Source organism: Pseudochaenichthys georgianus, chromosome 6 (genome assembly GCF_902827115.2).
Source record: "Pseudochaenichthys georgianus chromosome 6, fPseGeo1.2, whole genome shotgun sequence".
Taxonomy (NCBI): domain Eukaryota; kingdom Metazoa; phylum Chordata; class Actinopteri; order Perciformes; family Channichthyidae; genus Pseudochaenichthys; species Pseudochaenichthys georgianus.
Genome location: NC_047508.1, coordinates 39774910 through 39798440, shown reverse-complemented (window position 1 = coordinate 39798440; position 23531 = coordinate 39774910). Strand labels below are relative to the sequence as shown.

Sequence of the window (23531 nt, the reverse complement as noted above, 5' to 3'; positions counted from 1 at the left end):
AAACACAGGAGACAACCCATTTCCAACCAAGAGTTTAAAACAAATGGAGGCACAACCATATATGGTTAAATCCTAACCTTTGTATAACATTAACCATGGCAACAGATCCCATCTGACCTTAATGAAGTATTCATTTCAACCAAAAGCACGATGTTTCCCAGAATCTAACCTATTTGTTTTTTGTGTCTACACCTACTGCTTTTTGTGTCTACACCTACTGCTCCATTTATCAAATGTTTCCATTAGCAGTCATTTGAAATCTGCTATTGAATAGTGACCCTGTATCCACTCCACATCGTGTTTTTCTTATAAAGAATTTAAATGAATCCACCTCTCATATCTGGAAAAAAGAAAACACATCTCTCCACCACACTTTAATTTCCAGCCAGTGCATTTCATTGAGAATAAATCAACCCTACACTTCAGTCAGGCTGGCATATTAAGCCTCTCAGCACAGTCTACATATTTACCATAAACCACATGTCAAGCTCTCTAAATGTAAAATGGAGGTACTTTGGTTTGATGCAAATCCTCAGAAAAGTGTTTTGAAATTCAAATCATTTCTGGAGGCACATGTGGATATTGAGTTTCTAAGATTGCATCGGCCCATGTGTTTCTCTTACCTCGTAGAGAAAACTTTCTTTTCTTTTCAAAAACAGAGAAACCCCAATTGCCAATCCTTCACAGGTCAGTGCATAGATAGAAAACCCAAAGAGAGAATGAACTGACAGGCCCCTCTGGCTGGATTATATCACCTTTAGATAATACTGACACATTTCCAGAAAGGTGTTGGATCTCTTCTATATTTCATCTCTTCAAGAGAAACACAACTGTTCATTTCCACACATTATAAGGAATCAGACTTCCAATTATGTCCAGCACTGACACTTTTTACACTGCTATGGACATTACATTACATGTTAGACGCTTTTATCCAAAGCGACTTACGTACTCAATACTGTGGGCAATCCCCACGACATGCTGACTGCAGTGGGGTTTGAACCTGTGCCCCTCTGATCCCAACACCAAGGCTCTACCCACCGCGCCACACGCCTGGACAATCTTGTACACACTAATGTACATTCCCAAAGATATTGAAGTGACTTATTTTGTATATATATTGATTGTTTTTATCTTAATGTGTGCATATGTATAAATGTGTCTGTTGATTGTGTATATATAAATATTTTATACATATTTTTATATTCGGGATTGTGGGAAACGGTATTTCAATCTCTCCGTCTGTACACACAAACTGAAAGATTGACAATAAAGTTGACTTTAACTTTTGATGTAACCCATAACGTGATTGTCGTACGTTTCATTTAAGAATGTGTATGAGATCTGCTGACAGTAGTCAAATTGCGCAGCAAGCAAAGCTCCGGATTCGATGAGAAGGTTACTCCTGTGATCTTGGTCAAGGTGTTTTGGTAACTCCATTTATATAGCGTTTTCCAGTCTTTGAGACCACTTACACGCACTGTTGGAAGCAATTTGGAGGTCAAGGACACTCTGACATGACCGCAGGGGGACCAAACCACAGACCCTCCAAACGGTGGACAACATCTAACTCATGAGCCACAGCAAACATGTTGAATACATTTTACCAAAAGAGTCTGAACTTTGTACAAAAGGCAGATAAAACTGTATCCAAGCATTGTGCCAAACTGATGTCAGGTCATGTCTTGTTCAAGTAATAAAGTCACAACTAAGACAACGGGAGATTAATGTAGTAACAGTTTATACTTTCTGGTACAATACATCCTCCTCTGTCACAGCTGTTTTCCTCAGCCTTGCCCGTGTCCCACAGCTGGAGGAAATACACCTTTTTTATGGTGTGAGGAAAGTGCTGAGCGTGCCACTAAAGCTGTCACTGCACTTGTCAAGCTGAATTAATTCTTACGTTTGCATCCAGCTGGGGATCTGTGTGTGTGTGTGTCATCGGGTGTGTGCATTTGTCACAACATGCACAGTGTGTGTATGCCCTTATGTCTCGTTACAATCCCATAAAGCTGACAAACTACGCCACACACAACTTGTTTTATGACATGCCAGCACGACGATGAACTCGACCGAAGGGAGCGGTGTTTCTCCTGGAAAAAAAGAAGCCAACGAGCTGTTATCGACTTCACACACTTCATGCACAGCACAGAAACAACTCCTTCCACCATAAAGAACCTCTTCTTTAGATGAAACAGACACTATGCCTCCAGAGAGGCCAATGCTGCTGTAGTACTTCATGGCTGGCTTACCTTGCGTCGCCCGTCAGATCCCATGTTGAGAATTCATGATCTTCAACGTTAGCGACCACCTTGGCGGTCGCTGGCCAGGTGGTGTGACGTTTGATGGGAACCAGCTCGTGACCGGCTCCCCGCGAAGGGTCCCGACTGCAGCAGTTACCCATCCTGACGCAACAAAGGAACCTCTTATGCCGACGTTTAAAGACTTTATCTCTCTGAAACCTCACTTGAAGTTTCGTCTCGATTTAGCTCCTTTTCTCCAGGCTTTCATGTAAATGTCGTTCTACTACAATGTCCGACAATCTCAATTAAAAGATCCCTGATTTGACAGGAACAGAGCAGATTGATGAAAGCTTGTTGACCTCTTTCAAGGTTTCAGACATTCTCTACACTGTCCAAATAACTGTCCCCCAATTCCTCGCTTGTCCTCTGTCTCCAACCTCCCCAATTGCTGCTCACATGATCTCTCCGAGCTGCATTGCTAATGTTTTGGTGGCCGGGCCCTCCTCCTCCCAACACTGACAGAAGTGTCACTGTCTCCCACGACCAGACAGACTTTAAGCGCCACAACAATGTATCAACCATCTTGTTGTTTCTCTTCCTCGCTGTTGGCATAAATCCCTCCTTTGTGTCGGCCCTTCTTTTCTCAGTGTTGAACACAGATGGACCCCCCCCACACACACTTTCCAACCTCATGCTTTCCTCTTGGTCTGCAGACAACAGTCATGAAGAGATGCGCTGGTCCTACGCTGGAGAGACGTGTGGGATTGCCATGTGAAGAACATTCTACGAGTGCACAAGGCATTTGATTCCATGTTTCCATTTGTAGGCTCAGTATTTCACGCATTTTCCATATCTGAAGTTTGTTGTTTGAATAGCCCATTGTGTGCTGCCTTGAACATCTGGTAAACCACTGCAGAAATCTAAAATGAAACAGTGTGCAATAGTGGCATCATTTGTGTATAAAATGTCAAAAATGTAAAAGGAGTGTCCAGCCCAGTTTAAGAGATTCACGAAATCCAAGGAGAAGCCTTAAATATCTTGTTTTGTCATGCCTTAACCAAAAGATGTTCAGTTTAATATGATATTAAGCAGTTTCAATTCGCTAAAACAGCATTTTCTGACTATTTTGCATTAAAAAAAATGCAATAATCTACTAATCAATTCATTGTTGCAGCTCTTCTTTGCAAGATGTAGTTTGCTTAGTTTTGATCCAGTGTTGTATATAACATTTCAGAATGATGAGCTTTAATTCTTTAAGGCAACTTAATGCCCATGTTGTCATAAGTACTGAGACGACAAGGCTGTTTCCTGAACATCTATTTTACAGCCATGTTTCTGATGCACAAATCATGTTGGTTTGTTTCTTGCCACACTGCCTTCATGAAGTCGAAACCGGTCTCACGGTCGTTATTTTTAACAGCTGTTTTGAGAACCAGATGAAAGAGGGGAATTGAACCATGGACAAATCAAAAGGACAGAGGATAAACAAGATGCAATGGAGCAGGCAACAGTGTGCAAAATGTGACTTTCATCCCTTAGGAGGTAAGGCTAAGTAGGCAGAGGACACTTGGACGGAGAGAAAGAATAAAATATTTCTTGAATCTGATCTTCATGTCCCATAAGACATTATTATCAGCAACCAACATTTTAAAGGGCCCTATAATGATCATTTTCAGGTTCATATTTGTATGTAGTGTCTCTACTCTGACATGTCTCCATGCTTTAATGTTCAAAAAGCTCTTTATTTGTCTCATACACTCTCTGTCTGAAACCAGCACCCAGTCTGCTCTGATTGGTTAGCTGGCCGGCTCTGTTGCGATTGGTCAACCACTAAGAGATGTCCCGCCCCTTAGCCTATCATGTACAATGTGTGTGAGCTAGGGATGTGCATCTCCATCACTGAGGCCGATGCGATGCGCATCTCGATACGTTACCACGATACGATACATTAACGATACATTTGAAACACCAGGCGATGCGATACGATACGATTCACCCCTGTTGCGATACAGTTCGATACGATTTGATTCAACATTATGCGATCCGGTGCGATACAATGCGATTCAACACTATGCAAAAATAATGATACTTCAATATGGTACGACAGAGGATTTTTGTTTTATTCCTTATATGCAGCAAATCATACATTAACAAAAAAGTGCTTTACATATTTGGTACTGCACATCCCATCATGCCGTTTATTTTTTTCCCTTTAAAAGCTCTCCAGAGTAGCTACAGTACAATTGTATAACACCTCACAGTTAAACAATGTAAGGATGCATTGCTCATGATTAACAATGTGCAAATAACAGCTACCATAGTGCCATGCCCATACAGCTGCCAGCCTGATGTGCTGAACACTCATTCATCGGCTGATTCACCAGTGAGCAGAAAGCAGTGGGTTCTATATGAACAATAAAGAATACAAATAACCTCTCACAAACAGCTATTTCATAACTGCTTACAGTAAGGAAGACATTTAAATTATTATTGGCCGTCACAGGCTGCTGTAAACTAAACACCACTCTCTCTGACAGGAACACCTCACTGAGTGATTTAACTCATAGTCTAACTTTCAGGTTTCTTTTTTCAGCCGCAGACCCCATGTCGCCTCTTTATGTGCGTCGCTAAGTTCCTCGTACTACTTGTGTACTTTACAGTGGCTCGGCATCGTTAACAATTTGCGAGCGATTTTTCAAGTTGACCGTCTGTAGTATATAGTGCCGCGCACATATACCATCAGGACGTTACTGATGGGGTGCGGCTGCGGAGTGATACTGTGTGTATGCAAGCCCGCATCTAGGACGGATCTATGTATCATGGCTGTAGACCTGTTAAGTAATAAAGATGCCTCATACAAAGGTCTACGGATACCTTATTACTCTCCATGACCTGCGGTCAACTATATAGCATAAAGGACTATTACACCGCCTTTCTTGAACAATCCGAAGTGTTGCCAAACGTTTGATTTGTAGGTATTTTTCGGTGCGCTGTGTTTCTCTTTCTCCTCAACTTCCGTGTGTGTTGATAACTGAGACTCTCGGCCTCCGTAGTGGCGAAGCAAATATCAAAGATCATCTCTGCTGAGCGTTGACAAGATGAGGGGATTTTACATGAATGAATCGGTTTTTTACCGATGCAAAGACGCTACGCAATCGATGCATCGCGAGTTCAACCCGGTTCAACCCAAACTGTAGCCGATGTGCACTCTTTCAACCGGTGCACTCGCATCTTGAACGTTTATTCCGGTGCACCGATGCGAATCGGTGAATCTTAACATCTCTAGTGTGAGCGGTAGCCAATAGAAGTGTGAGTGTTACATAGTGATGTCACTGACTACATGCACCAACACACTACAGGAAAGGAAAGACATTTTGTTGGAAGGGAATCAGAATTCAAAAACAGCTGCTGTGGATTTCAAGGCAAGCGTAACCAAGGCAACCAAACAGGCAGTTGGACAGGTGTACCGACGGGGGGGTAAACCCGTCAACAAAAAAAGAAAAACTCCATCCTTTGATCTCTTTCAGAAATCTGAGTGTGCTCTATGCCTTCTGAAAAACAATAAGTCTGCTTAACATGCAGGAATCAATCGCAGCTGTTCACACTCTATGAAGAGAATCTGTGTTTGACATTTTTAATAGATTGTATGTGTGAGTGATTTACTTCTTTGTGTGGACATGCAGGAGTGACATTTATTCAAAGAATAACTTTCAATACTTACAGTTGTCAATCTTTTGTATTTGTTCAAGCTTTTGACCTCAGTGATTGTGACGGAAAACTAAAGTGTGTTCAGAACAAGAACAATATTACTTAAGGTTACATCAAGGTTCAAAGACGACTTATAGTTATGGAGTTGACATTTTAAAACTCTTCACTGCACATGAATAATTGTATTCCTTTTTAATAATGAATTCATCGGGTTAGGCTGAAGGGCTCCGATTAACTTTTTGAGATTTAGCTAGAACTTCTTCCGTTCCTCTATTTGTTCCCCACACACACACACACACACACACACACACACACACACAGTTTATATTACGCATACTCAATACTGTGGGCAATCCCCACAGGAGCAATTTGGGGTGAAGTGTCTCAGGGACACAACGACATGCTGACTGCAGTGGGGTTTGAACCTGTGGCCATCTGATCCCCACACCAAGGCTCTATCCACTGCGCCACACATACATACACACACACACACAATCTCCAAACATAACACCTCAGTTTGAAGAGGATTAGAAGTGTAGAGCAATAAGAGAGATGGATTATCAGACACTGAAGAGGTGCATCGTTAGGACAAACATTCTTTGATGTGAATCTCAGCGTGTGCAGAGGATCATCTGATGCCCCGGCCACACGAGGACGTGTGCGTTACTGTTTAGTGTCATATAGACCGTTCGGCCACACGAGGACGACCGAATACGGCACTAAACGACTGTGGAAACGATAACGGGTCCCAAGGTGGATAGAACGGCATACGCAACGCTCTGGGGGGTCCAACGGCTCCGTGTGTACGCCCTATACGATCATTTTCTGATGATGAGGCAATAGCCCCGCCTCTCCCCACCTCTGCTGCTCACCCCCGCGTCAAAGTAAACTGCACACTGAATTCAGATTATTTATCTCGATATGGACATACACGCGAGTGAAGTCTAATCCGACAGGACGGAGACACCTCTCAAACTACCTAAACTAGTTATAAATATGTTTATTTTTACTGTCGGCCGGGTCACTGATTACTGGATGAGATGCTGCATGAGACAGACACTGACTGATTTACCACCTCCAAGTGGACTTAGATAAGAGGAGAGACAGATCTGATAATAATAATAAAGTACAAATTAAAATAAACTGTTCGTAGAATTGCTTAATCGCTTTAATTGTGAATCATAGTTTTACACACTTGTACATACTCTCAAAACTGTTTGAATATTTCCATATTTCCATTGTGTTAGTAGTAAGGCGGTCTAATAGTGTATTCTGTATATTTCATATCGGGTATTAGATATTCCATCTTTCTTCTGTTGATATATATTTGCAGGTTCTCATTGTATGCGCAATGTCTTGTAAACATGCTGCTGTAACAAAAGTGAGGTCAATAAAGTATATCTAATCTAATCGAACCTAATAATACAGTTGCTGTTGTATCGCTATGACGCTTCATTGTACCTTACAATCCCAGCATGCAACTTGTTGTCTTTGGACCAACACCAACAAGATAAATACCTGTATGTTTATTGCACCAGTAAACATTAGACGACAGAACATTTCAACTCAAGAAACACCCCGACTGTGTAGATCACATATAAGCAGGAAATGAGTTCCACTCGAAGCTGAAATAAAAGCCGCAGTCTAGCCTGAATTTCAAAAGGAGTGATTACATTAAGTATCGAACAATACTGTGTAATTCAAAAGTGTTAGCTTGGATGAAGCTGATCAGGAAATGGTATAAAAGAATGTGCCAGTCTTTCCGGTGTCATGAACCAATGAAAGAAGAAGTGCTTCACACACCACACACACACACACACACACACCACACACCACACCCACACACACACACACACACACACCACACACACACACACACACACACCACACACACACACACACACCACACACACACACACACACCACACACACACACACACACACACACACACACACCACACACACACCACACACACACACACACACACCACACACACACACACACACACACACACACACACACACACACACCACACACACACACACACACAAATCATTATCCATTTCCATGCTGTCCTTTGTGGTTTCAGTATGGAGAGAGTGAGTCAGGCATCAACTCTGACTCACTCTCTCTTCGTACCTACAACCTGACGTCCCTCTTTAGTTCCTGCAGCTCTCAGCTTAAAGTCACATTTGTAATTCCTTTAGATCAGAAACATTTTCAAAACTTCACTCATGCTTACTAAAACATGTATATACTCAGAAAAGTGATTCTCTGCGATAAAAAAAAAAACACAATTTCCCCCCTCTTCTTACATTTTACTGCTGACATTTTACCCCGTCAAAGCATGGGTTTAAATAGCCTCATTAACAATGGTTTCATTTCCTCAAGTGTCCGATAAGACGTGTCAAAGAGTGAAGGATCCCAAGAGCCCTGCTTGGCAAGTCAAATGCGGTGATCAGGGTCTAAAATGATAAAAACATCCAAAACTCATACAATGAATGAGACTCAGCCACTGAATCGATTCTGATTGTATTTCAGACAAGGCGGTTTTTTTCCATTTCCAGTCAATAGCCAAAAGAGTAAAGATCAAAAATCACTGTTCATTCTTCATCCGTTTTACTTGACATCCAACCACATGTATTTACTTTATTAGGGCCTCATTGTCAAATCACTTTTGAAATGTTGTTTCCAGTTAGATCCTTAAAAACGCCAATCTGGAGTTCCCAGAGCACCAGGACCGTTCTTTTTGATGTTTCACGATAAGTCCAGTCTTTATTAGTTAGCCATCACATTCTTTGAACTGGAAACCATCATGCAATGGGAGTACACCTGTTGCAACTCCAAATTGGGCCAATAGCTTCAAGTGGTTCCCTGCTTCCTACCCCATACAACCCCAGTACCCTTGGTTGGACCACACCTATTTTCTTAACCTTAATTTGGAAGTCAGCTACACACCTGTTAAGTTGTGTGACTACATCTTCCACCATTGCCATGCTATTCCAGAATGAACACCTTACAAATTACATTTTAAATGGCCTTTGTGGTTACAAAGCTACCGTAGGAGTTTCCGGGAGAACATTTTGTCATGACGAAACACACCTACACAATACAACTGTTAATAGTTTGATAGATTCAGAGCTCAGCACCTGAAGTCAAGAACTCTCCAATCGCCTCATGTTCTCTCGACCTCTTGGAGCGAAACAGAAAAGCAAATGGATTGGAGGTCAACAGGTCAAGGCACAGCAAGCGACATACAACGGGGGGACAAGAGTGAAAGCAAAATCAGCTTTTCACATCGAGACGGAGGGACAAAAGGGAAGAGCAGGTGAGGAAGACGCCATCTCTTGGGAAGATTCCTAGACTTGATGAGAATCTCCTCATCTTATGTTCAAAGTAATTCACTACATAAAACTGCATCATCCTCCAAAAACTTCTACTTTCTCTCACCTTGAGGTGTACACACATCAAATATTCACAAGAGCACATATTCCTGCTGAGTCTATCCAGAGTGTGGAGAAACTTTTGCATCTCGCCAAACCACAACCAGGGTAAATTAGCGTCAATTCACTCACATTTGCCAAAACAACCGAGGTCATTTCCACAGGTGACCTATACCTTCACATCAAGTCACATTTGATCAGTTAGATGTTGGCAATATTTCTGAAAAGACATTTGACCTCGCACAAATCTGGAAGTCACTAATTTACCTTCATAATCTAAAGGCTGCCGAGTGACAAATATGGCCGCTTTCTGTCTAAAACAGCCACATTTGATCAAGAAATGTCGACAAATTGATTCAGTATCCTCTATAACCCTACAAATCAATGACCAAGCACATTTTACATATAGGCTATACTGCTCATATATGCTACTAATGCAACTTGGGCTGATTGTGACGTTTGGCCAACATATGCAACTTAGCATCCAGCCGTTTCAAATAGCTGTGGTCCCCCAATATACTTAGACAAGGGAAGTTTATTTATATAAGACTTTTCAACACAAGGCGATTCAAAGTGCTTTACAAAAAATGAAAGACATTAAGAAAATGGCATTTCAAATCAGTCATTAAAAAGAAAAGCTAATAAAATAAACATTAAAAGAAAAAATACATGGATAAAAGTTACAGTGCAGTTTAAGATGTGAATAGTTCAGTTAAAAGCAGCGGCAAAAAGAAAAGTCTTCAGCCTGGATTTAAAAGTAGTCAGAGTTGCAGCGGACCTTTGGTGTACTCAACATTTCCCAGGTTCACAATAGGACTATGAGTTGGAGATGTGGACTAATGTTGAGGAAAACACTTTGTATAATCCTTGCATATGTTGCTGGAGCGAGCCTTGCGTATGAAGCAGGTGTTGAAAGCAAATATCTGGAGGGAGCGTCATTAAGTATGGAAGACAGCCGGTGATGATAGCAATGTCCTTGGGCTGACATTTTACAAGAAATACTCTAACTTTGCTGCTGTTCTGAAAGCAAACAGAAAGTGGTTAGCACCTTCCTCCAAGTGAAAACAACAGAAAAGCTATTGTTGACGGAGCTTTCTCTTGCAGCTATTATTTGTCTGCCAGGGAACTGTTGGTTCTTTGGTCTCGCCGTGGCTCCACCGCAAAACAAAAGCCTCTTTTTCATCCGAGGACAAAGAGTGTTCGACGGCGAGCACAGACCAACCCAATGTTCTTATTAATATGATCCATTGGTTTTTCGAGCAGATATTTTTTCATCGAAATGGAAAACCACTTCTCTTTCTGTGAAGCTTTCGCACGGAGTTGCCCTTTCCTGTGCGAGCAGACAGCCTGGAAGCAGCCTCTCAGGTGGATTCGCTCGAGCGCAGCATGGCCTTCTCTGTACACAACATCTATATTTAGGGTTGTTTACCGCCGGTGACACCTCAAAATTCGAGAAATGAAAAATAGCCGTGACTACGTCAACCAGCTCACATCCGGCAGCCTCTGTTCATGGAGAGAGGAATATATTCTTCTCTGACTCATGAGTGATTTTCTAAGGATTGCGAAGATGTATTGAAGCTTATTCTATAGCGAACTAATAATCAGTTGCCCTATTTCTTCAAAAATTTCTTTTTAACCGGAATTATGCTTGGCAGTTTAAAAAGGTCAAAATGAGAAAAACACATCTTCACGACACAGCCCACCTGCTAAGAAACATTTGTAAGCTTTAATAAAGAAATGTATAAAACAGAACAGGACCAAAAGGACTCCAGTGCTCTCTTCTTCTCCAGTGGTCTACAGGCAGTGTGACACAGAGCCTGAAAGGGTTTAAGTCTTGCAAGGCCGTACTCCTGACATTATCGTAAGCTTCTTTCGGATAAGCCTCTTTGTCACGGCTTCTTGATACCATCATTGTGCTTACGCTGCCAATCATGCAGAGCGAAAATCACGGCACAGCCAATAACTGAATCAGCCAAGAGCATCATCTCTGCAGATCTGCAAAGCCCCGAGTCATTCAGCGTCACGGTCTTTCAATGCGAGCAGGTAGGAGGACACTTTTGTTGCTATGAAGAATCAAAGCAAGCTAATTTGATGTATTCACAAAAATGAAATGTGGTGCATCTGTTGTTGCATAAATCACATGCCAGGCCAACGCTTCTCATCTTGTAATATGTTGGATTTGTCTTACTGTAAAGTGACTTATCAGACATATTTAAAGCTGTGGTGCAAAAGAACCATCATTTACTGTGGTAACCATATTATAGCCACCCCCCTTACTCTGAGGACCACCTAGGGTTCACGGACCCCCTGTTGAAGACCCATGATTTAGTCTTAAAAAAATTCAAAAAAGGTAGCACCCAATTCATCTGAACCCAAGTAGACTTCTTCTTGTTGCTGGTAAATCCACTTTCCAATGATATAACGCAAAGAACAAAGCAAATCCTCACACCTCAGATACGTAGAGCTCAAAAACATTTATTATTTTTACTAAACTACTAGTCAGTTGTTAAAAACAGCTCTACATGTCAATTGTTTGTTTGTTTGTTTATTTTATGTAAAGGACAGTGCACATTAATTCACATTGCTGTAAATGAGCCAGTATTAGCCAGCAGGCTAATTTTCAACTGTTGTCCTTGGCAAGATGTTAACTGACCACAACAAGACTAGAAAATAAAAACATAATTAAATAGAGTACAGCAGACAACATCAGTACACCAATAAATAAATAGCAGTACACCAATAAATAAATAGCAGTACACCAATAAATAAATAAATAGCAGTACACCAATAAATAAATAAATAGCAGTACAACAACAAATAGGAACAGTAGTACAACAATAGAGAGGAACAAACAAACATGCAAACAGATGAAATATCATCATACCTTGATTCAGTTAAAAGTGTTCACATTTTTGATTGTTTAAAAGCCAGTTCTTATGATTGTGGTTAGATGTATGATAAGGTGTTATTCCTGATCTGTATTGGTATTGTGTTCCAGAGTGTAGGTGCCCTCACAGAGAAACACTGTTTGCCAAAGGAACTGGACCTAAGAGGGACTACACTGTCCCCTCTTAGGGCAGACCTTGTGGTTCTGCTGTTTGAATTTTTCTGTTGTATAAAAGTGCAGAGTGGTGGGGGTGCCTTGCCGTTTAGAATTTTAAAAATGAGACATGCATTTGTGTGTTTTAATATATTTTCCCAGCTGAGCAGGTTATGTTTGTCCAGGATTGTGCAGTGGTGGTATAGCTTTGGTTGTCAAAAACTTTGAGAGCTTGCTTGTAAAGTGACAGGATAGGCCTTAATGTTGTGCTATTCCCTGGGTCCAGCTGGTCATACAGTATGTTAGGTGGGGAAGGATCATGGCAGTCATATAGAGTTTTGCAACAGGTGTTGTCAAACAGTTCCTTATATATCTAAAGTTTGCTAGATTGTATTTAGTTATTTACCTTTCTCACTTGTTTTTTGAAGGATAAAGTAGTGTCAAGGATAATGCCTAATTGAATAAATGTTTAGGCAGCTTGAAAACAAAGTCAAATCTGAATAACGGTAATGTAGTTTAACTTGGATCAAATGGAAAACAAGCCGTGTTCCTTTGTATGTAACAATGAATTACAGTTCATGTTATCTTGACTATCCAAAGCAACTTAAATTCACTTTATTACCATACAGTTGGGGTTATGCAAGTTGCCCTAGGACACTTTGACATAGGCGCTGGGATCAAACTACTGATCTGACGTATTGGCAACAAACAGAGACAATGGTTGAACATGTATTACGTTACCATTGACTGTTAGCAGGCTCAATGTCGAGTCAAGGCAACATAATAAAGGAGACGGTAGCCGAAGTAATCAAAAAAAGAATTTAATTAATAATTACCACCATGGTTGAACGAAGGAAATATAAAGTAATGACAGACAAGAACACGTACTGCACAGACAGGATCAGCCCCAGACTAAGGGGAAAGCAGAATACTTATACATGAGGTAATGACGAGACAAGACACACCTGGGTTCATTACAAATGGGTACACCTGGAGGGGAAACGATAAGGACTACAAAACCATAACGGGAAACTACAGCTAGACATGACACATCACACTCGGAGCGCCTGATCAGGGCACAAACACATAACACATGGTCTCTCACACCTGTCTAGATTACAGGGTGATGACTAAGGACAGGGCTGAACCAGCTGTCTATTACTACCAACAGACAACCCAGTCTCTCACCGTGTGTGTGTGTGTGTGTGTGTGTGTGTGTGTGTGTGTGTGTGTGTGTGTGTGTGTGTGTGTGTGTGTGTGTGTGTGTGTGTGTGTGTGTGTGTGTGTGTGTGTGTGTGTGTGTGTGTGTGTGTGTGTGTGTGTGTGTGTGTGTGTGTGTGTGTGTGTGTGTGTGTGTGTGTGTGTGTGTGTGTGTGTGTGTGTGTGTGTGTGTGTGTGTGTGTGTCATTCTCTCCCTCTCCCTGCTGCCTCCCTTGAATCCCCTTCAGTGAAGCCAGTCATGCTTTACCCCTCCTTGGATGTGATGATGGGCTCTGCTCCCCACCTCCCTTCACCAGAGGCCCCCTGCTGGGAGTTAGGGAGGAAGAAACCCATCTGTAGGCCCCTCAGGGTGACGAGAGACTCACACACCACGTCTGTTTGCATGTGCGTAGGTATGAGTGTGAGCAAACGCAAGACACGAGGACAAATACTGAGAGCGATCTTAGACAAACAAAAGTCTTATTGCACGCTGAGTAATACTTCTGAAGTGAGGCATGTGTGAGTGCGCTCAGCCCGGCGGAGGTGGAAGTCGTCAAACAAACTCGTACTTACGTCCCACTCGTCCACAGAGGGACGTAAAGGGGGATTATTACAACAAGCCCAGGCAAAGAACAACTGGAGGCGTGAACGATGGGGACAGACAGGAAGAAGCAAGCAGCCAGAGGCAGAACACAATGAGACGCTGCTGATGCTTCGTCTAAAGTGAGATCAGCAACCGTTCTGGGTGTTACAAAAGGTTACGCACAGAGATCACCTGGTGCCGTGATAACGTATTTCCGTAGGCCGACCGAGAAGTTAGCGTCACAAGAACTCCCTAAACAAAAAGCAATGAGATGCATTTCATTTGAGTTTGGAATATTTCCACAGATAAGACCTGTGGCACGTTTATGACACTTAAATGGTTTGCTCAGCGGGATATTATCCACTGATTAACTGCAAAGCCTACAATCATCTACAGTTAGGCTCGACGTACTTCATCACGGTCGCATGTCACAACCGCTAAGCTAAAGGCGGCTAATATTCGGCGTGACGTATCATATATAAGACATATAGAAGCGGAGTATTTACTGACATAGTTTAGGTCGCAGAACAAAAGCTTTTGAGCTGGATATAACCACAGACCTTATTTTGTTTAAAAAAATAACATTGTAGTAAAATGCTGACTAATTTCCAGGTCTTAAGACTCGTTTCTGCACCACTCTATCGCAGTAGTGGACAACATTTAAGTGCCTTTAAGATGTGTTGAAGCAAAGACAAACTTTCCCCAGACGTTTTGCCCTTTAGTGTGTATCTAGAAGTAATGCAGAAATTATTCAATTGGATAATATATTATTCATACAGTCTTTTATTCAGCAAAAATGTCAAACATTTACTCGTTCCGGCTAATCAAATATGACATTTAAATGTTACATCTTTAATTACGATTACATTCAAGTGTAGTGCGAAATGTATGCATGAGCAATATAACTTATTATGCATTTCCTTTCGCTACACCAGGTGCATTAAGATAAACAGCTGTCTCTGGTCCGGTGCCATTAAGGCATCGAACGAGAAGAAGTTTGTTTCATGTGCTCATTTCAGGAAGTAAATGAAGCAAAAATTTAACATAAAAACAACTTAAATGCTAAATTACATTACCACGTCAACTTAGGTTAAAATATGCCACATTTCCCCTGAAACCGGCAAAACTCAGGCAGTCATAGCATTTACCTCCTTGATTGCCAGGCGCCTAATTCTCCGGTCCTGGAAGGATCAAGCCCCTCCCAATGTTACTAGATGGATAAGAGACACTATGCACTTCCTTAAACTTTAGAAAATCCGGTACACTCTAAAACGCTCTGTGCAGAAGTTTACAAAGATGTGGACCCCCTTCCTAAATTATTACGATAGTTTACAGATCCCCCTAAACCAGGATGACTAGAGCAATAGTGTGTGGCAGCAGCAGCAGCAGGACCCCAATGTGCTTTGTTATCCTTGTACATTGTATGTACTGGCATTTTTTCATATATCCTTGGTTGGACAAAACCTCAATGAACAATCTTCCTTGTGAAGATCTGGAATTAAGGGGACGAGTGGGGAGGGTTGGGTGGGCGGGATGCAATGCTATTGAATGTACCGTACTTTTCGGACTATAAAGCGCACCTGCATATAAGCCGCAGCAGCTAAATTGTCCGTCTGTCTTGCTCTCGTTCTGTCTCTCGGTTCCACTTTTACTTTGGCGCGCTACCTGTCTCACTCTTTCCCGGCCTCCAGCTTTCCCTGCTGGAGCCCGCCGCTTAAAGGTGGCGGGTGCGGACCGGTCATAGAGCCCATAGTGTTAAAGGTGGTTACCTGTAAAATCCATAGATCTAGGAGGTTCCCTAGTGGCCGTTAGCTGTACAAAGAAAATGGGGGGAAAAGTCTCGGCTTATAGTCCGAAAAGTACGGTACATTTCTTCTGATTTTGAAATCTCAATAAAAACTGTTGAACAAAAACAAAATATGCCACATTTGTTTTTCATGTAAAATTAATCATACCGGAAAAAATGTTAATTTCTAACCAGTGTAAATATTCAATTTAAAGCCTTTATCTGCCAATACCGAACCAATATCATTTTCCATCCCTTGGAGAGTTTCCGTGTCTGACATTAGAGGACTCTCCTTTGCTTTAAGGACATTATTAAGCATGAGGGGTACAAGCAGAAGCACTACAACACACTGCAAAGATCACATGTTTAAAGACCAAATGTTACAAGATCTAGTAACTACCAGCAAGTTTGTTTTGCAGTAATTAATGAGAGTAGATCTCAGAGTGGTTGGATGAAGAACAGCTGAAACTGTATCAGCTCCGTTTGAAACAAAAAGTCGGAAACAGATCACAAATGTGCTTCATCCTGGGGATAACGTCCTCTGCTGGCCAGTTTCCTTTGGGTACAGTCTGCTCAGAGGAGAGGCGATGGACATCTATACCCTTTACTGAGTACTGGGGTATCAATTGTTAGATTACTCTGCAGCCATAACAAGGAGGTTTGCTCTTTCAAGAGGTCGCATGTCGCCACAGAGGACCTTCTCTTAACAGCAATAACAAGGATAAAATCAATCCACTGTAAACATAATTAAAAGACACATATTGTTGTGCTTCAGAGTTAAGAAGGAAACTTATTTTGCCCAGAAAAAGCAGATTCAAAGAACTCTGAGCATCCGAAGATAATGTAAAACATGCAGAGACACAGAGCCCTGTTGCTGGTAATAAAACATGAAAAACATTTTTGGGATAGAAGAGGCTCCAGAACAGACAGCGGGGGAGGGGGGGGGGGGCAGTTACATAAACATGGCCTCTAGATAAATAGTCCCCCTTCGAAGTGGATAGGAAATTGAACTTCAAGGTTGTTATTACTTCAAGAAATACCACTCATAAGCCACTTCAAGGTTGGCAGAGAGAAAATAAACTAATGTCACATTTTGGCAAACGGAAATAAAAAGTGTTGTCCATGAGCAACGCAGAAAATATTCCCTTCCACACCTGAAGGTTCTACCTGTATGTGCTGAAGATGGATGGGTCACGATTCTCCAGATCTATTGGCTAGCGCTCACACACATTGTACGTGATAGGCTAAGGGGCGGGACATCTCTAAGCGGTTGCCCAATCACAACAGAGCCGGCCAGCTAACCAATCAGAGCAGACGGGGCTCTGGTTTCAGAAATATTAGAGCTTTTTGAACATTAAAGCATGGAGACATGTCCCAGGAGAGACGCAAAATACTAATATGAACCTGACTATTAGCTTATTATGTTCCCTTTAAACCAAAAGATTAGGAATTTACTGAGATCCAAAAAAGAAAAAGCAGGAAATACGTACATGTGATAAGCTCTAACGTGTAGATGTTTGGCATTTTTTATTTTACTTGAATAAATATAATTTCATTGTTATTTTGGTACAGTTCTACTTCAGACAGAGTCTCTGGGTGTTTCTCAATGTCAAGAAGAGGATTCTCCAGAGCCACTATTTCAAGGATGCTACGTCATGGAGTCCCGCCGAAGGACTGTTCCAATGTCCAGGCTCCTTGGAATTCTATCGAGCCCGGCGTCCATCGTAGCGAGACATTTCGAGGCTGCACATGTGTATCCTCCGCGGTCTTAAAATCCCCACAATGCTTTGCGCACGGACCAATTTCCAAAATCTTTGGCGTAAATCGCGCTCCATTTAAGGCGGGGCTTCGCATATGACGCACACCTGTTAGCCTGTTAGCCTGTTAGCCTGTTAGCCTGTTAGCCTGTTAGCCTGTTAGCCTGTTAGCCTGTTAGCCTGTTAGCCTGTTAGCCTGTTAGCCTGTTAGCCTGTTAGCCTGTTAGCCTGTTAGCCTGTTCCACCATTCTTCGTTTTCCGAGGCTAGGAAGGATTCTTGCCTCGCTTCTGAAGGAAGTGACTCGGAGACATGTCCTACCAAGGAAGCGTCCTCGACATTCACTATTTCGCAGTTTATGAGGCAAAGGTCAAAGGTTTGCAAAGTAAACAGAAGTGTGAATGTGAGGATTGTCCTTGAACACACCATTAGAGCAGCGATAGTGTTACATGTCATACTGAGGTCAGGAATAAAAAGACATTCCTTCATATCAGAGAGGAATAACAGAGGGACCCTACAAAAATCTCCGGGTCGGTACAATGTAATCTCACAGGATGTTGGTCTATCTTTAAGAATCAAGGCTTGAAAATATTACATTATGGTAAATTTTAAAGTGCTTCCCACTCAAACAAACACCACATTATGTCCGACACACCAACAACTGCCAGCTAACAGCTTGACAGTCAATTGAAATACAGTATTTGTTTGAGTAACATGTGAAACCTGAACAAGAGAAAGTGTGGCTTAAATTATCGGTTTCATTTTAAACCGGAAATTCAAAAACACAGTAATTGCCAGTTTCATGTCATTTTTCCATTTAGGATATTTCTTTTTTAGAGAGTGCCAAAAAGACACACACACACATACACGTCTGAGTCATACATAACTGTCAGACATTACTGCAAAGACACGACAGCACATCAGGGCTGATTCTGATGGGTTTTAATCAGCGTCTAACACAAGAAGATATTCTGCATAAGCTTGAATTCTTACAGCACAAGATCTCAAACAGCTTTCACCAAAGAAAATGGCTGTTTGTGCTGAAGCAAGTGCAATTACCAGCAACATGAGTGACCTTTGCCTGCTGTTATCTGCAGACACTTCAATCTCTGTCAGCAGAAACGCTCAGCACAACTCATTAAACACTAAATCCCACTGAAGGCATTTTGAAGAAGATAACAAATCCCCAAAACGTCTAAATTACTGACCCACTGAGTGGAGAGAAATCGCAGTCAAAATGTGAATTTTCCATCTTAGAGACCAAGAAGTGTGGTCTTTGTATGAATATTTATCAACTACAGAAATCAATTATCCACCAAGAAGTCTAACTAACAAGCCCACACACAGAAAATGCCAGAAAAGTATGTTGATGCAAGGAATCCAAGTTTGTCCAGACAAATATTCTGTTTCCTCTATGCTGTAAGTAGATCTGCAACTAACAATTATTTAAGGATGAAATAATCAGAAAGTAGTGAAACAATATCCACCTAAGTATCTTAAAGGACAAGGGGATGTTTTTAAATGTCATGCTTTGTGCAAAAGCCAAAAGATATTCCGTTTAATACTATAGAAAACAGAGGAAAGCAGGACATCTCACATTGGAGAGAGTGGAAATGGCATTTTGGAACCAAAAAGAATACTATACTTAGCCAAACAATATCCTAACAACAACTTACGTCATATAGTGTTGTTGGGTTTTCTTCAGTTAGTATAGATACTATTTAAAGGGGCCCTATTACCCTTTTTGGGGGTTTTCCCTTTCCAGGGTATATGCAGGAATCTTGAAGTCAAATGACATGTAAGACCTTTTAAGACCTTTTTTAAGACCCTTTCCATACATTTTAAGACCTCATCGCCACTTGGAGTTCTAACCGGTTACCTTGGCGACACACTTTACCTCACATTGACTACAGTATTGATTGTCCTTCCTCCTTATCTTCCAACCGTTTGGACGCAAACTTGCATTTCCCCATAACGATGTTGTTTAACAACCGGCGTAAACGGACCTTCGCGCTATCGAGCAGTGAGCGTGCGACGTCCTGTTCAGACGACGTCAAACCCAACGGGATGCCACAATAAACTACAGAGACTCACACTACACACCTACGCCATGACTACATTCAGGCAGACTGTAGAACACAACCTCTTTGGACCATTTAGATACTTATTGAAAACAAGATACAAAATGTAACCTTGGAAAATGCCGTTTAATACTTTTTAATAGCCTTAATTTTCGCTAAATTGATTTATCAACTTTTAATATTTTTTAAGACCCCGCGGACCCCCTGCTTTCCTGTAGTGAGTTTTAAAGGTTTGTGTGCATGTAAATGGTCTGCAAAGGCTAAAATCCCTGTGCTCCCTCCAAAGGGAGTTTCTCTCCCACACACTCACCGTCACATGTCACAGTAGAGTCAGAAAAAATAAATATGAACCTGAACATTAGCATAATAGGGCCCCTTTAAAAAGCTAAATTCCACGATGTAATAATGTTGATAGTTTACCTTCCATTCATATTCTCATAGGTAGGTTTTGGCAATGAGTTCCTGAGTCAGGAGGACTACAAATTCAAGGTCAATTCCTCAACTTTTTTCCCCCAAGTGCTTAACAAGTGCGTTATCAGTCTGTATATCTACATTACCTGCTTAACGCTACATTCCCTCCTGCTTGAAGTGTGACTCACTGTATAACATTCATACTGCCGTTTCCTCTACTCCTCTAAGTATAGAGCAGCATTATGCCAAACCAAGAAAAGCATGACACTTCCTTGACATGTTCTTCTCAGAGCAGCTAGAATACAGGACACATGAAGGTCAAACACAACAGGCTTCTTTGCGTTTACATGTAGGAACTTCATTGCTGAAAAAGCAGAGAAATTAGGTGCTGAATTTTCAGAAACAGAAAACGTACTTTTGGAGTTTCACCATACTAAACATCATATTAGATAACAGCCAGAATGAAATACATCTTCCTGAAACTGTTTTATATCATGTAGGGTCTAGAAAAGACACAAAAAATGTTCTTAATAAATAGTAAAGTTGTTGAGGACACAAAGAACACATATTTAGTTCCTTTTCAAGGACAAATGTATGAACAAGTGTACCAATAAATGCAACTATTAACTACAAATATCCCTGGCAGATTGGACAATTTAAAATAGAACATCATGAAACTCTGGCACTTCTATTGCTTTGAATGTAAAATCATTTTTTAAGTCAATAGAAGTCTTTCCAACATGTCCAGGTCTTAAGTGAGAGTTATCTTCTTATGAAAACGCCTTAAGCCTTGAGCAATGAGTCATCAAAGTGTTTCTAAAATACTTTGCACTTTATTACAGCAGGATACTCACAGTTATGTCAGTTGATAAGAAACAACAAATCGCTTTAAAAGACATGGCACTAACAAAAGAACTGGCGTGCTCAATTCAATATCTGTCATGTCTGCTGGTGCTGACCCGAAAAACAAACAGTGGAAGATTAATTTGTCAGCACTTGCAAAAACTATTCAACTGTTTTGATAACAGCAGAGGTTACTGACGTGTTGTAGTGCAGGTTTTTCCTCAGCGTTTCTCTCATGGTCGTTTGGAGACTGATGCACCATTAAAGGTTTGTGTTTAAGCAAAAAAGCCAATATATTGTTATCTGATTTCTGGTCACTCTCTAATATTGGTTTGTTATCAGCCTATGAGTACATAGCTATAGCTGAATGCAAAGTATTTTGGAGCATTCACAAGCTAAAAAAGTATTTTAAAAACGAACAAATGAAAATAATTTGAGATGGGACATTCTACAGTGAGCGCTTTAATACAGTTTTAAAGCAGTTGTTCTTGTTCACTTTGCACAGTGCTACCAATTGTAAAACTACACAGCTCTTCCAAGTTTAACACGTAAATCTGTTCGTGTTTTTTTTATTATTGCATACTACGTTTCTAATGCACTAAATAGGGCCACTTTAAAATCTAATGTACCACTGAATTGTACTGGGGTAGAAGTACAAAGTAAAGAAAAGTTTAAATACTCAAGTAACTCAAAATTGTTATTACTTAGTAAATGTACTTCATTACATTACACCACTGCTCTTCATTTGATTTATCTTTGTACAATGCATATTGAAATATATGATTTGGTATAAATTCAGTTTTCTATTGTGTTAACACACTGATATAGCATGTCAAGTGTAGGCTTCAGTAAGTACGGTGGTATTGATACTTAAAACTTCAATACGAGTACCTTTCCCACTGACCATCTCAGTATCACAACTTAATATGTAAGCATCCAATCTGTTTTGCATCGATGCAATAAAATACTGCACTAAAAACACAAATGTAGCCTAAAAGCTAAAGGGGCAGAACCTGAGAAACACAAAGCGGATTTCTGCAGGAAAAGGGGTCATTAGTGGGTCATCAGGTAAGTCCCAGTCACTCCCCGTGTAAATCCACTCTGTCCCTGAAGCGGTGATTAGACAGGAGCCATGTTCAGTTAAGCTGCACGGTAACTTTCAGTAATGCGCAGGTGAGCGTGTAGCATAACGGAGAAACAAGTCGTGATTAACGCTTCTTACTCTATGAAGAAACTGGCCCCGTCGTCCGTAAATCCTTCCTCCCATCCCCGAGGAAGGTCTGAAAAAAAAAACCCAAACGAGAGACTTGTTGAGAGACACCTGAAAGTTTCCTCCCCCTCGGACTGGGCCGCGACATGAACACAAACACATTAAAGTAAACAGGTGGAAACAAACACGCTGAATGTACCTGAGCGGATCATATGTCCGGAGTTTACCGGCTCACCGGAGCGTGGGTGCAGCCAGGTGGTGGCGCGCGCTTCATCGCTATTATACAGGGAAGAGAAAAAACACCTGTTACACCACCGGGAAGCGAACACCAGCTCTAACTCCCGTTAAACCGGAGATCTGTGGTGCGATAAAGCGTGAAATCCAGACTCACTCGATGAAGAAGACCCTGCCGTCCCTGCACACACCGTAAGAGCAGTGCTCCGGTAGGGAGTCCCGCCCGAGAGGCGCCGCCATGATCCGGTCTGAAGTCCCGTCTCCTCCGCCTCTCCATGGAGCTTCTCTCCGGAGAGGATCAGGAGAGGCCGGCGCTGCCTTCAGGGACTCCTCCTAAACTCCGTAAATCCGAGTGCTGCAAGCTACAGGCACAGGTTTATAGGGAAAGGCATTCAAGCTGTGGTGGAAAAAAGGAGAGAAAAGTGCTGTTATAGACTGAAGGACAGGGTTATACCATTATTGGTCTAATAGACTGTGCCAACAAGCTTTTATCTGTGCTTATGTAGACATTAAAACGATGGAAATAACCAGTGGAGGAATAAAATGTAGATATACTCAAATACTGTTATACTGTTTTTCATTACTATATTATAGGTAGATTAGTCCAGCAGCAAGTCCTCAAAAAAGCTTTAGTTTTCGAGATACCCCTACCCGAGGTAGAACAAATGACAACAATGATTTTTCTTATCGTTAGGGTCTCCCATTAATGAAATTGATTGTTGTCAAATTTTATTTTGGGGGGGAAAAAAATGCTTTGGTTGTTCTTTAGAACTACCCCAATCCCTGAAAAAGAGCCAAATTAGACCAGGCCGAATGTGGGAAAGGTGACAAAAAAGCCCATAACTTGAGAATGATCACTATTTTCCTCTTCAGATGTGCTGAGGTATGAACCAGGTGGCTGTCCTACATCACCAAATAGTCAGACAATTATTTAACTAAAGAAATACTGAATTATAGTCCTGTAAACTTAGCTTTAGTTTAGACGGAAATTGT

The 23531-nt window shown here is 41.3% G+C and overlaps 1 protein-coding gene across 2 annotated transcripts in view; it reads right to left on the bottom strand.

Moving 5' to 3' along the window:
* Positions 1–22885, bottom strand: part of plekha7a (pleckstrin homology domain containing, family A member 7a) — a 177604-nt gene extending 154719 nt beyond the window's left edge. The window contains exons 1-3 of one of the 2 annotated variants that reach the window (XM_034084272.2): positions 22696–22885; positions 22504–22580; positions 22317–22374 (exon numbers count right to left, since the gene is read on the bottom strand). In XM_034084272.2, the coding sequence (XP_033940163.1) occupies positions 22317–22374; positions 22504–22580; positions 22696–22778 (218 nt within the window). In that variant the 5' untranslated portion in view covers positions 22779–22885. Of the gene's footprint in view, positions 1–2252; positions 2654–22316; positions 22375–22503; positions 22581–22695 lie in introns of those variants that run through there. The other variant, XM_034084274.2, reaches the window with a different exon arrangement.
* Between the last annotated feature and the right edge of the window lie 646 nt (positions 22886–23531).